This window comes from Cheilinus undulatus, linkage group 11, assembly GCF_018320785.1.
Source record: "Cheilinus undulatus linkage group 11, ASM1832078v1, whole genome shotgun sequence".
Taxonomy (NCBI): Eukaryota; Metazoa; Chordata; class Actinopteri; order Labriformes; family Labridae; genus Cheilinus; species Cheilinus undulatus.
Genome location: NC_054875.1, coordinates 7969459 through 7983774, shown reverse-complemented (window position 1 = coordinate 7983774; position 14316 = coordinate 7969459). Strand labels below are relative to the sequence as shown.

General features: G+C 38.4%; 1 protein-coding gene across 1 annotated transcript in view; it reads left to right on the top strand.

The window, feature by feature from the left end:
* prex1 (phosphatidylinositol-3,4,5-trisphosphate-dependent Rac exchange factor 1) overlaps positions 1–14316 on the top strand; it is a 197365-nt gene that overhangs the window by 166279 nt on the left and 16770 nt on the right. Inside the window, exons 27-33 of the mRNA XM_041799139.1 lie at positions 584–672; positions 3736–3818; positions 4524–4614; positions 6775–6903; positions 6996–7037; positions 10696–10913; positions 11195–11297. Coding sequence (XP_041655073.1) covers positions 584–672; positions 3736–3818; positions 4524–4614; positions 6775–6903; positions 6996–7037; positions 10696–10913; positions 11195–11297 — 755 coding nt within the window. The remainder of the gene's footprint in view (positions 1–583; positions 673–3735; positions 3819–4523; positions 4615–6774; positions 6904–6995; positions 7038–10695; positions 10914–11194; positions 11298–14316) is intronic.

Below are 14316 nucleotides of genomic sequence, written 5' to 3'. Positions count from 1 at the left end.
GCCATTTGTCATGGAAATTCAGCCCGTGAATCATTCTGAGTTCCTCTGAGGGGATAGCCAGTGTACTCACTAGAAGGGATGTATAATTTGAGCCACATTAATCTTCCACATGCTCCCGGTAATCATGTTGAATCACATAGACGCATGACTATAAATACCAGACTGTGTAATTTTGAGAAGTTGTAGCTCCCTGCAAACCCCAGATTTAAGGAAAACTTGACAAGCGAGCTGCAAAACATTGGCAGAGCTGGAAAAAAGCATGTGTTTATGTAAATAGGTAAGCTCCATTTCACTGTTCCAGTGCATTACATGCATTTATTATCAGCTTTATGTTAATGCAGCTCCATTTTAGTGACAGCCTCTCTGTGCTGGTGTGAGAAATCTTTAATTACCTTCAGTCTCACATACTGTAAATCAGAGCAAGCGTTTACAATCACAAGGATTATTTGGCAGCATAATTACAAGACGCAGCTTTCCAAATTCTCCCTGTGGTTTCAGATTGGAATGAACTCTTTTCCCTATAACACTTTTAACAGTATGTATTTGTGTTTATGTGCTTTTTTTTTTTTTTTTTTTTTTACAGTGAATGCAACAGCAACAGAGATTCGGTGCTGTCCTACACCAGTGTGAGGAGTAACAGCTCGTACCTCGGCAGTGATGAGATGGGATCAGGTAAAGGAGAGACAAAAACTGCATTTCTTTAAGTTAGATTTTGTGCAAAGCTGTAAGATCTATTTGAATGTATGTAATTTAATCTAGAGTTGAAGGAGGGAAGTTAAACAGTACAACACAGATGATCTTAGGGGGCGTTTTCTTGCTCTGATGCTGTCAAAATTAGATTAACAAATACAGATGCATCTAAAAAATTAGAATATCATGAAAAAGTTAATTTCTTTACTGAGATTTAACTCATTCATCATAACAACGTGAAATGTTTAAAGACTTTTTTTGGTTTTAATCTTGATGATCACAGCATGAAAATCCAAAATCCACTCTCTCAGACTATTTCAATATTGAAAACTTCAGTCTTAAAAAAAGGATTTATAAAACAGAAATGTTAACATTCTGGAAAATGATGCACATTCACGCACTCAGTAATTTGTTGGAACTTCTTTTTCACAAGTTACTTACTCAGTGTGACCGTGGCATGGAGGCAATCAGTCCATGGCACTGCTGGGGTGTTATGGAGCCCAGAGATTCTCTACTGGGTTCAGATCAGACCGGTTGGCTAACCAATCAAACACAGTATTACCATTGTCAGTTAACAAGTTTCTGGTAGTTTTGGATCCCTGTGTGCAGCCGTCAAGTCCTGCTGGAAAAGGAAATCCGTATCTCCATAGGGCTTCTCAAATGGAAGCATGAAGGTCTTTTAAATCTCCTGGTAGGCTTCTGACAGCGTTGACTCTGGTTGGTAAAGCACAGTAGACCAGCAGATGACATGGTACCTCAAACCATCACTGACTGTGGAAACTGAAAACACTGGACTTCAAGCATTTTGGATTCCTCTCTAATCTCCCTCCAGACTCTGGGACCTAGACTTTCAAATGAAATTCAAAATTAACTTTCATCTGAAAACAGGATTTTTGACTACAAAGCTCTGGTCCAGTTCTCTTTCTCCTTAGCCCAGGTGAGACACTCACAACATCTCTTTGTCAGGATTGGCTTGACATTAAGAACATGACACTTGTAGTCCATATCAGTACCCATCTGTGTGGTGACTGTTGATCCACTGACTCCAGCCTCAGTCGACTCTTCATAGAGTAACTGACTGTGAAATAACTGAAAAGATATTGGACTTTCTACAATATTCTCTGAGACCTAGGTTACAAAAAAGTTAGATAATCTTCTGCACCATACGTTGTAGCCATTTACTTGTTTCCCTTTTCGAGGTTGCCATTTCACCCTTCTAATGACGCTTTCCATTCCTTTATAGCCCTTACAGAGGCTCTATAGTGAGTCTGGACCTTTAGTGACTTTCTAGGGTCTTCACAAAAAGTAAAGCCACACCAGTAGCTTCCATATTATCCATTTTTAATGCATTTGTGATCATATCTGCAGCTAGCGTAGCATTAGCCACCGTATTATTTTCCTACAATTGTTTTCACATAGGCTATAACAAACAATGGCAGGCTGTTCTGTCCATGTGTTACACTTCACCAAACTGCATGTCTACACTGACATACAGTTAGCTCATAATGGAGAAAAAGAGAGAGAGAGGCTGTGATGTGGCCCTCTGTGTCTTTGCAGACAGGAACTGTTTTCAATAATGGCACAAAAAGAGCAAATTAAAAAAGTGCAATGACTGTTTGAGACTTTTAGTCACAGAGTATTTTTTTCACTGTTTGGTTGCCTAGAGCTTGGAGAGCATTTTTTCTTCAAAAGTCTGTTTAATACCTAAAAATATCTTTGAGTTTATTTTCCATTTAGTTTTTTTTTGGTTATAGTTCCATAACTTTTTAAAAATTTAAGCAACATTACTGCATAACATGCATTCTTAAAGCCAGGTTTGCCCTGAATAAAAGGAGCTTGATTATGCACCACAGGGTTGATGCTTTACAAGGTTTTTAAGACAAAAAGTCCAGGTAAGACAAAATTGATCAAAAGTAGCTTAGGGTTCAAAAGGGTGAGGATACAGGTTTATAAAAAATCATTTTCATGGACTGTGAGTCATAATCATCAAGATATAAAAAACTACAGTATATGGAAGTGTAAGTTACTGAATTAAATGATGGGGAAAATGAACTTTTTAATGATAATCTAACTATTAGAGATGCATTAGTATGTCTAGTCAAGTGGCTGATGTGCTATAACTCATGCATGAAGTAGAAAACTACATTTTAAAATCTGTCCATTGTAGTGACCAGTGTGCATGACAGGGTTAAAGTAGAGAAAATACATTTCTAAAGTTGCAGGCGTTGTTTTTCTTTTCATGATGTGATATATTCTTTTGTTGTGAGTGAATTAGTAGTTGTTTTATATGATATTTATGAACCTTAATAGTTTACATCATCTACCAGACCAACCTTCAATAAGCTTGTTAGCCTGTTTGTTATAAATTAAAAGGGAATAAGGGTGTGGTTCCTGTTTTTTAATCCCTCCTCTGATGGAAATCTACATCCGAAGTGCTGGATTACCTCATCATTTTGTGGCATGGAGTTATGTGGTCTTTGCCTTTAATATCAATGCTTTTATCTGCATTGACGTTTCCTTTGCCTCTTTTCTTTTAGAAAATTTGATTTAAAGTGTAATTACAGCCAAATCAGGCCCAGTGTAGAGCAAAAAAACAACTCAAGAGAAAAAGTGTCTCTGTCAATACTCTGTAAATGAATTCAGATTTGAAAAACCAGCTTTTCTGGGGAAGCTCGTGTTCTTAGTTTCAAACAAAGACGATAAATAACAGATGTTGGCATCAGAAGTAGCCAACCAGTGATTGAGCTTTGCTGATATTAGTAATATGTCATCCTTTTACAACGCCAAAAGACTGAAATAGAGTAGATGTTCGATGAAGTAAGATTTCATAACCTCTCTGCCACATAAACGGTCTTTTATCCAAGTCTGTCCACTGCTGTTTATCACTAATAAACACAGCCTTTAGTCTGAAAGAGACAACACTTAGAGACAATATCAAATGACTGTCTTATTCCATGCAGCAGAATCTGCATGGAAACAGATGAACATGATGCATGATAGATGTGTATGGTTAAATAAAATTGTCTTTGGTGCTTTGGCTACTAGGGGACGAGCTGCCGTGTGACATGAGGATTCCCTCGGACAAACAGGACAAGCTGCACGGCTGCCTCGAACACCTCTTCAACCAGGTTAGTTCTCCTGTTCGGTTTAAAGTTTCAGGATGTATTTCCATCTTAGATCAAACAACTTCAGCTTTCTTTATCCCAAAACCAAACCTTTAAAGAAGTGGGCAATAAAAGAGATTTTCTAACATGACCTAAATGTTTGAAAAACAGTGAAACTAGAGCACACATGTCAAACTCCCTCCACCACAGCTAGCACACATTTAGGGCAGATGATTTTGATAGTAATCAGTCAACATCTGGGCCGAGTTACCTCGAGGAGCTCTTGTCCTCTGGTCAGGGTCTTTGTTTCTCTCTCTCTCATCTTTCACTGACGTCCTTGCTTTCTCTCCGATGTCACATGAACACGTGCACATAAGGCTCGCTCCGGTACCTCCATCCATCTTTTCATCTCCTCTTACCTTTGGCTCGCTCATGGGGTGCCCTCACTCTTTTTTGGCTTCTTTAGTTCCTTCCACATATAAACAGCAGCTCAGGGGGGCTGAACACACAGGCTTTGTTGTTGTTAACGCTGAAAGACTCTCTCCAGAAGCTGCTGCAGTAGTTCTCAGAGATGTTTTGTTTGAGCTTGTGTGTGTTTGAATTACGCCGAGTGAAAGGAGAGAGTTGGAAGATGTAGATTTGTGGAGAATGAAAGATGAAGCACAGAGAAAGCCTGATTGATTAAACTGACAATTTCTCTGTTTATGAATGTGTTTTTTCTGCACACAGGTTGACTCCATTAACAGCCTGCTCAAAGGATCTGTGATGGTGAAGGCCTGTGAGGAGACCAAGCACTTTTACCCTGACCATACTCAACCAGGTACATGTTTCTTCTAGTCTTAGGTCAGCTACACTCTGGTCGATTTCAGTACTTTTATTTATCTTAAAGCATGGAAGGCAACACATATAAAGTGTAAAAATAAAGGTATAATATCACTACTTTAATTTTCATAAAGTGATTTAATATTGTAAGGAAGCAACGGGATTAGATAAGCTTTTTGCTTCATTCTGCACTTTCTGCATCACTACATTTGTGCTTCTGTAAATGTTGACTGTGAACGTTATGTTTCACTTCCTGTGACTTATTCTATTACTTTTTTTATATGTTAAATATAAAAAGTTAAATAAATTCTCTAGTACATGCGTAAGCAAAATAAGTAAGTAAATACGTCAAAGTAAAATAAACACAAAAATAATTGCAGTTGAATATTTTCTACACAAAAAAATATCAACATGTATTTCAGCTATGCAAATAAAATCCAAATATGTACATACAAACACAATTCCAAAAAAGTTGGGACATTGTCTAAAATGTGATTAAAACAGAATTTAGTGATGTGTAAACCATTTCCAAGCTATTTTTTAATTGAATAGAGCACAGAGACAAGATATTAAATTGCATATTTTGTGATTCATAATACACCATTTTCCATAAGAGATCGGCCTGGACTGCATGCAGGCTGGTCTGGCAACCTCAGGGGTTTACTGAGTAGCCATGCTGTTGTAACTAGGGGTTTAACAGTTAATGGAGCTCAGTTCGATTCATACCACCAAGTACAGCAGATCACTACTGTCACATTTCTCTTCATTTCTTTTCTTTTTCTCAATGGTTCAGATGTATTCGTTATGTGATATATATCCTCCTGAGACCTGAGCTTTTGATTTGAATGCATTTTTACTTTCTCCCTCATATTTGGGATCAATAGGACCAGATAAGTTAAAAGCACAGCCTTGCCTATGTTCAGGAATAAGTTAGGATCAAAATGATGTCCAGAATTCTCCTAAAAGTCCTGTTCTAGACCTGGATCGGTTTTAGAGCAGATGTTTGGGCTGGGTGTTGTTAGGGGTCTTCCAACATTCCATGAAAATGACAGAAAAGTCCTCCAAATATCCGAACAAATTCTCTGAGATTTCCCAAAAATTTTTAAAGGACATCCCAAATAAATTTGCAAATTGTTTACAAATACAACAGTTCAAAGCAAATTTTAAATGAAATTCCCTCAAATTGGAAATGCACTTCCCAAGTTTCCATCAAAACGCATGAAAATGTCCGAGCACACTCCCACAAGAATTCAAATAAATCTCCCAAATTCCAATTAAAATGCAAAAGAAAAAATTCAAAGCAAATTTAAAAAAAGATCATAAAAGAATACCCAAATTTTAAAATATATTTCCCAATGTTTATGAAAATGCCTAAAAGTTCCCCCTAATGTCTGAACAGAATTTCCCAAATTTCACTGACAGTGCCAAAAAAAAATCAAAACAAATTTTTCCACAAACTTCCAGTGACACCTTCCAAATTATACAAACATATCCCCCAAAGTTCTATGAAAATACTTGAAAATTCTCAAAAATTCCCAAATATATTGAAATTTCCTGGAAAATTCCAGGAAATTTCAGAGTTAATTCTCCTGACATTTTAAGCAGATTTCTTAAACTTAAAAGGACCTTCAGGAATATGATCTCAAAAATTTCAAACAGCAGAATTTATTTAAAGGATGATGTTAAATTCCTCATATGTGCATGCAGGGTCTCAGGAGGATATACATGTATGTATATGAATATTAATTATACAATTAAAAGTTTTCACTGTCATCCAGCTTTAATTACATTTCGCACAGTGTCCCAAACTTTTTGGAACCACCTCAACTTTATTAGTACAGCACTTTTCATGCAAAATAGCATAAAATTTACAACAGTAGACAAAATCTTAAAAGACTAAATCAAGGAAAAATAATAAATTAATTTAAAAAATGAAATAAACATTAGTACAATGAATAAAAATACAGTAAAACAGAGTTCATAAAGGATAAAAGATTACAGTTGTGTCTTCAGTCCACTTTAAAAACATCCAGAGAGCCAGAATTAGTGAATTTTAAAGTTTTGGAGCATAATCAGGATATCTTACATTTGGAAAAAAGGTGAAAGGTTTTATTGGAACAACATCAGACGCAGACTCACTTGTCTTTGTTTTTTGCAGAGTTTCGTCAAACAGACGACTGGACCGCCCGGAGTCGTTCCATGATCCATAAGAACATCGGGGAGGACCCCTGGAACCTGCCCACCTCTATCAAAACTCTGGTGGAGAGCCTGCAGAGATATGTGGATGGTTAGTCAGGCACTCCAAAAACACATGTGTTTATATGTGATGGGTCTGGTTACAATCAGTCTACTTATGCTGTGTTTTTTATGCCTCTGCAGATGGAAAGAACCAGCTTCTCCTGGCTCTGCTTAAATGCACAGGTACAGTAACATGGCTTTGATCAACAGAGACCAGAATCAGACTGAGATGTTAAAGAACATGAATACAACTGAGTTTTAATTTTACATCAAATAACCAGAGAAAATGACCAATCCTTCAGTAGAATTTTTGGTTTAAAAAAAAAACAGGAAAAGCCTCATAATTTAAGTATTTTAAATGATTCCAACAGTTTGTGCTAATGAGATCACCCTTCACATGAAAAAACATCCAGGCTGCACCAGGACATCTGCAAAACCTTAGAACAGCTTCAAAGGGGATTGAATTGTAACCAAAATATTTATTTGAAATGTCAGAAATAGGGCTTATTGGGCATTTTTCAATGTTTCTGATGTGTCTTTCTTCTTCTTCAGTTCCTTTCATCGAGTCACGTCAGACTTTAAGATTGTCTGTACTCAAAACTGACAGCTAAATATAACAGACCTATAGCATACATTTATTTAATCACAACTTTATTACAAAGACATAAAGCAGATGTTTAACTATATTTAGTTTCAACCAAAGCTAAATATTTCCTAAAGGCCTGGTTTTGGTTATCCAGATCAGGATGAGGATCCAGACTGCGGCCGGTCGTTCTGTATGTTTGTACAGGAATGACGGCTGGTGTCAAAACACATGATGCTCCAGTCACTTTGAAGTGAACACAGTGGCAGATGGTGCGAGTTAATGGGAGATATCCTCTCAGGGGAGACAAGCTAATGGAAAAAAGTCAGTGTTTTGGAGCAGCTCCAGTTGTACATGTGTAGTAAGGGAGGTTACAGTGGGAGGTTGGGCTGTTTTACACTTTTGAACTCCCTTCAGCCTTTTCTGACACCGCATACATTTAAATAGGTTACCCACTGCAGGATAATTGTGCTGTATTTGGGTCAGATTCCTCTACTTCTGACCAAGTTCAGCAAAAGCCAGATTATTCTAAAGGTTCTCAAGATTGTCTTGACAGATTTTCCTGTGGTGTGAGGTGTGTTAAGAGTGATTTTACCTTCCCAAATCTGCTCAGAAGACTATCAGAGATGCTCTGATTTGAAATTGTAAATATTGAACATCAGTATTTCCAATCATGTTTCCCGTTGTGTGGTGGAAACAGTGAGGAAAGCCGAGCCGACAGTCTGTGGATTGTTTCATGGAATGTAGTAGCCAATTGAGAAGCAAACTGATCAAAAGAGGAAGAGCAATAAACAAAGTCATGGCAGTAATAGAGAAGCAAAGCATGATGCTTTGTTCATTTTACCTCAGAGGTCAACATGCAACTGAGTTGGTAACTCAGGGTGCTGAAATTCCGATCCCAGGGGGTGTTTGGGATGACATATCCAACTGGTATTTGGGAAAGTTTGAGTTCTGAGAGCAACTGGAATGCACCTGAAAATCTGATGGATGTCAGACATTTAGGACCAATATGTTGATTTGTGGCAACCACATGATGGTTTTTACATTGTGTACTGTAAAACATACCTCAATTGAACTGACAAGCAGAAGTTAAAATTACTACCACAGTGGATGGAGCAGGTTGCTAACAGCTAGCCTTATTAAGCTTGTTTTACCTGGTTTTGCATTTGACCATTTGAGTGTAAAGCTGTTTGTTGGTTAACAGAATCTGTTAGGCTGAGTGTACATTCTGCAAATTTCATCTGATTCAGTAACCTGAAACGCCAGAAGGATTGTTTCACACATCCATCTGGTAAACCTTCCATAGATGGCATTTGGGAAAAAGGCAGAATCTTTGAAAAAAAAAAAAACTGGGAGGATGATTGGTTGAACGTTCTGTCTGTCACATCTTTGGGCCAATCAGAGCAACAAAACACGTAATGTCGTAGCCATAGACTGTGGAAAGAATTGGACAAACCCCGTGTGGTGTCAGCCGTCTGCTTACAATGGGCGGACTCAAACAGCTCTTGAAGCCAATCCGCTGAGGCTTCCATATTGAAATCGTGGTCTCAACCAAACTTTGGATCAACCTAACGGCCCGCCCACTAAGCATGACTTCCTGTCAGCTAGCTAGCTAGCATTCTGGTTGACAGAAATGTAGCCTCTGCCTGTCGAGCTATCTGTCAATCAAATGATACACGCCAATCAGCGTGAAGTGAGAATTATCCTAAATATAATCCAAACAATTGTGGTACAAAAAAGAGTCAGCCCCCGTACAGTGAGAGCACAATAAGACATTAGCTAATGAGACACATTTGGTATTTTGAACCAGGCTGTAAACCAGTTCTAGTGTAAAAACTGGCTTGTTTAACAGGTGTCCAGATGGACACTGTTCCTGCAGCCAGCCTCAAGTAGACAATTGCGGTATTGCAATTTTTTGCACTTCCGCATTGGCTTCATTTTTCAGGACTGGAGGTTGCCGTGTGGTCGTAGCCCCAAACTGAGGTGCGCTGCTACTGATGAGTAAACTCCATAGAAAACTGCATAATGCAAACCATGGCGACTGTAGACATGTCAGTACATGACTTTTGTTGTTTTTGAAAAGAAAACAACTCACTGCTGTTCTTTGTTCTTCTTTTAACAAAGAAATGTCATCAAGTTCTGATAAAACTGACACTATAGCAACATCCACACTAATCTCTTCCGCCATGATTGCACTGGCCACTTGTCGCTGCTTGCTTAAGGTACGACTCTTGTGTGCCTGAAAGTGCTGCCCCTCCACGCTGATTGGTCCTGTCACTTTCTAACTCGGCCTAAACTGTTCATATGGGAGCTTTGTAAGATGGATTTGCCAGTGAGAAACACAGAAATGGGCAGATCCATCTGCTTTGCAAGGTTACTGAGTCAGACAAAGCTGCACAACTCACATGGAAGTTGCATTGACTTTCATTCGGATCGTGTGAGTGTACATGGGGACATGACAGCCGACTACAACCCAAATACAGCCAGACCAGCTGCTTCTGACTGGTCGGATAGATTTCTGACATGCTTGATATTTTAGTCATACTCCCACAGATAGAGCAGAACCATGAGCAGAATCCTCAACTCTGAGGCATTTTCTAACCTTTGTAAACTGTCAGACAGCATCTTTAACCATCATGACGACAGCGGCAATGACTTTCTGATATCCTCATAATATAGTAAATAAACAAGCAGGAATTATTCCTACCAGTGGACCTCCATCTTACAAGGATGGTCATGCTGATGGTCTGATTTCTGCCACAGTCCTTTCTGACTTCACTCGTATAGTGTGAGCACTCAGATGGTACACTACCATCACACCATAGTCTGAGCATGTAAATTGTGCACAATGGCCATGCGTCCTAAGGCCGGCTCAGACTACGTGGACTCAGTCAGAATTTGGCCTGACTGCAACGTTGCAACACACTGTCAAAATTCAGGCCTGATTATGTGTGTTGGGAGTGCTGAATGGTCTTGTAGTGTGACATAATTTATGATGCATCCAAGACGACCATGATTTAAGACTAGCATGCTGGAATTTTTCTTGCATCGTCATCTAGTTTGACACCATGACCCCATGTAGGTGATGTGAATCTTGATGCCTACCAATATGAAGCCTTTCGCTCCGCATTATTGTATTATCATTTACCAGGTGGGCATTAAACAAGCCCCCAAAAGTCCAGATTCAGTCAGATTAACACTTTCTAGCTGCATGTAGCCATCGACTAACATCTGTCCTCTACCCTCCTTCATTATCAGACACGTCTCTTCAGCTACGGCGGGACGTAATCTTCTGTCAGGCGGCCACTGGTGCCTTGTGCACGCTGGTGGAGCAGCTTTTAGCAGCTCTGCGGTCCAGATTCAACAACGCCGGCGAGTACCAAGAAGACGGCAAAGAGACCAGCAGGAAGTGGCTGGAGCAGATATCTGCCATCGGAGTTCTGCTGCACTTCCAGTCCACGCTAACGCCGCACCAGGTGAGGACAGCTAGTTTGTGTACATAAACACAGGACAGATTTGGTTTGATAATTCAGTGATTCTGAAACGGTTTTACAAAACCATGTAAATATTTTTCAGCTGATCCTGTGCAAAAACTTATGCTGCAAACAAAAGGCTGAATTTAATGTGACATCTGATGATAAAGTCCCCCTAGAGGACTAACTCCACGATGCACCATTTTTTAATGCATGTAGCTGTCCCAACCAGCAAACCCTGTCCCTGCTGTGACCTCTGAACGTTTCTTTGTCTCCTCCTGCAGAAGGAGGAGCGCACCATGCTGGAAGACACCAAGGCGGCCCTGTTGGACTTGGACAAAGTCACTGTGTTCTTCAGGCAACTGGAGGACGAGTTTCTAGTCGCAAGTAAGAGACCCTATCAAGAAAAGAGAGTGACTCGAGTCATTCAAACCACAGCACTGCTAATGAGCAGCTGTATGGTTTCACTAGCTCTGAATAAAGTTCCATTATGTGCATGTATGGTAGCTATTGAGGGTGAAATTGACATTTTTGCCGTTGCAGATTTAATTTTCTTTTCAGTGGAGAGAGTCTGAATAGAGAGCTGAAACAAGTCTACAATGACTCCATAAATCATCTTAAACAAGAGCAGAGCATAAAGTCTTTTAAAGTCTTCTTTGTCCAGACAGAAAGGATAAGATGGTTCCTTCCTGATGGCTGTGGGGGGTTTATTTGAACTTTGTGCTGCTAAGAGAGTAAAACACTGACACATATTTAAAGCAAATATGTTTCCCTATCAAAGCAGATATATGATGTAACTATTATATTGATAATGTGTAGCTATGATCATTTAATACTAAAAGTATAACACTTTTACAGCTTTGTTGTAATTTATAAGCTTGGCATAAAAGGTGTACCTTCCTAAATACCTATGTTTCTCAAAAGGTGCAGGATAGGTTTGCTTCAACAGGTTTAAACAGCAGCATTCTTCTACACACCATCTATAGCTTTAAGGTCCATTTAAATCAAAAGAAATTCTGTTTTTAAGGGTTTTGCAAAATCGACGGCCATTTATAACCACCTGACCAACCTCCAGCTCTGAAAAAAAATGCAATGCATTTAAAATCAAGGCTCAGATCTTAATAAAATCAGGTATTAATCTCTGCTCTTGGAGGCTATGGTAGCATTTATTAAATGTGCTAAATTGTGGTAAAAACATTCTTCTCTCTTTCATAAACTGCATAAAATTCTTCAATTTTTTGGTATTCAGTACATAAACACATGTTGGAAAAGCATCCTGTTAAACTGCAGACATTCATGAATTTACACTTATTATTTATTTGAAGGATGATTTTAATTACCTAAATTTTATTAAAGCAGCAAATGCATAGCTTTCATTAGAATTTAGTACACCAACAAATCTAAACTCAAATGGAAGTTTAATCAGTGAATAAAAGCCAGGTTAAGCCACTTCTACAATGCAGTGAACAGAATATTTACATCTTTTAAAGGCATTTTTTAAGCTTGGCAGCCTGAATGCATTAACTAAGGTTGGATTAGGGTGTGTAATTGGGTTATTAACTTTTAACATAGCATGTTTTGCATGCTTAATTGCACCTTTAAGCACACTTTCTTTAAGCAACTGCATTTTCTCCCTGCAGCCACAGTCATGTAAAATAATTCCACCACTGCTCCACAATGTCTCATTTCACTTAAACAAAACTCACACACAGCTCAGCTCAGCCCCCTCTTTTATCAAACATTTACCTTTTTGCTGTTCCCTTATTTCCATTTCAGGTCACAAAAAGTAATTTTTCCATGGTTAAGCTCATGTCATAATTTTTGACCTATCAAAGATTCTTATTTTCTTTCAAAATAAAAGCAGGTCCTTATCCACACAAGAAGTCAGTCACCCTTAGTTCAAAACAGAATTAAAATCCAAAGTGAAGTTAAAAAAAAGGTTTAAATGCAAAATAGTGAAATCTCAAGGTGCAGCAAAAAAAGGAGATGAAGCGCAACTAAACATATATTAGAATTAGTCACAGCTGGATATTTTCATTGTTAGCAGCCTAATACTTTTTCATTTGTATTTTTTTTAAATGCATTTAGTAATCCTTAATTAAACTATTTTAGCCAAAAGAAAAATTCAACTAGAAATCAAATATTCAGTTTCTCATGCTTTCATGGTGTTTTTTATGTTTTCTTTTTGTTTACAATGTTTATATCTTAAATTGACACGAGGGTCACACTGAGGGATAAAAGGGCTACATGGGGCTGCCAGTTACTCACTCCCGTCCTTTTGCACCCTGTTTGACCCAGTGCCCTAATGCACCCTTTTTGACGCAGCCCTCCAAAATGCTTCTTCCAATAGTGAGGAAAATTATTCTAACTTTCATAAACAATCTCAGTCTTTTCACTCTAACAGCACCTTTTTCCAACATATATTATGTGTTTAGAGAACAGTCAGTGATTTTTCTTAAAGTTGGAAGCACAACAGATTTTTAAATCTATAACAATTTTCATAGCCTGGGAGTCAACATGAAGTTTTGACTGATTTTTTAAAATTCAGCAATGTATTACCGAGCTATTTTTGCCTTTATTGAACGAGGAGGAAAGTAGATAGGGCCAGACACAGGGTGGAGAGAGTTGGGGAGAGACATGCAGAAAAGGAGCCACAGGCCAGACTTGAGCCCGGACCGCCCCGACTCATTTTTTAACAGTATTATTTGATTTTGTTAACTTGCACCAGATGAGTTAGCTAGACTGGTGGTTCTCAGCTGGTGGGTTGGGACCCAAAAGTGGGTCGCGGAGCAGTTTTCAGTGGATTGTGACTAGGTGTCCTAATTTGGACATGCATAGATACCATTTATTTTACCCTGTTTTACTGTGAAATTGTGTAAATTTAAATGTTTGATCAATATTTCAATTGATTTATCTCCTCTTCTTTCAATAAATGGCTACTTTTCCCATGATAATGAATTAATTTCACAAGTTCTCTGGAAAATTGGCAAAAATTGACACATACTGATGGGAAAGAGGATTTAAGATTTGTCAGTTTTGACCCTTTTCTTTTTTCTATCAGGTGTTTTGGTCCAATCATGCTCCAAACTGCAACATATTCAATTAACCAACCATGTGTTGTCTAAAATTTCTGGAAACTTGGGTCACAATCTGTCATAAGAGACTGGTGGGTCCTGGGGCTGGACTAGTTGAGAACCACTGATCTAGACTGCCCACACATTTGTTGCACTAGTATCACAGATACATGTATGAAGTGGTCAATCTTTAGAAGAAACAACAAACATGGAGGACAACCAGTGTTGTTGATTAATTGCAACATGTCTTGCATGAGATATTACTCAGGCTTTCATCTTAAAATTATCCAGCAAGACGATTCTTAGTATTCTAATTGTTTTAGGGCACAGTT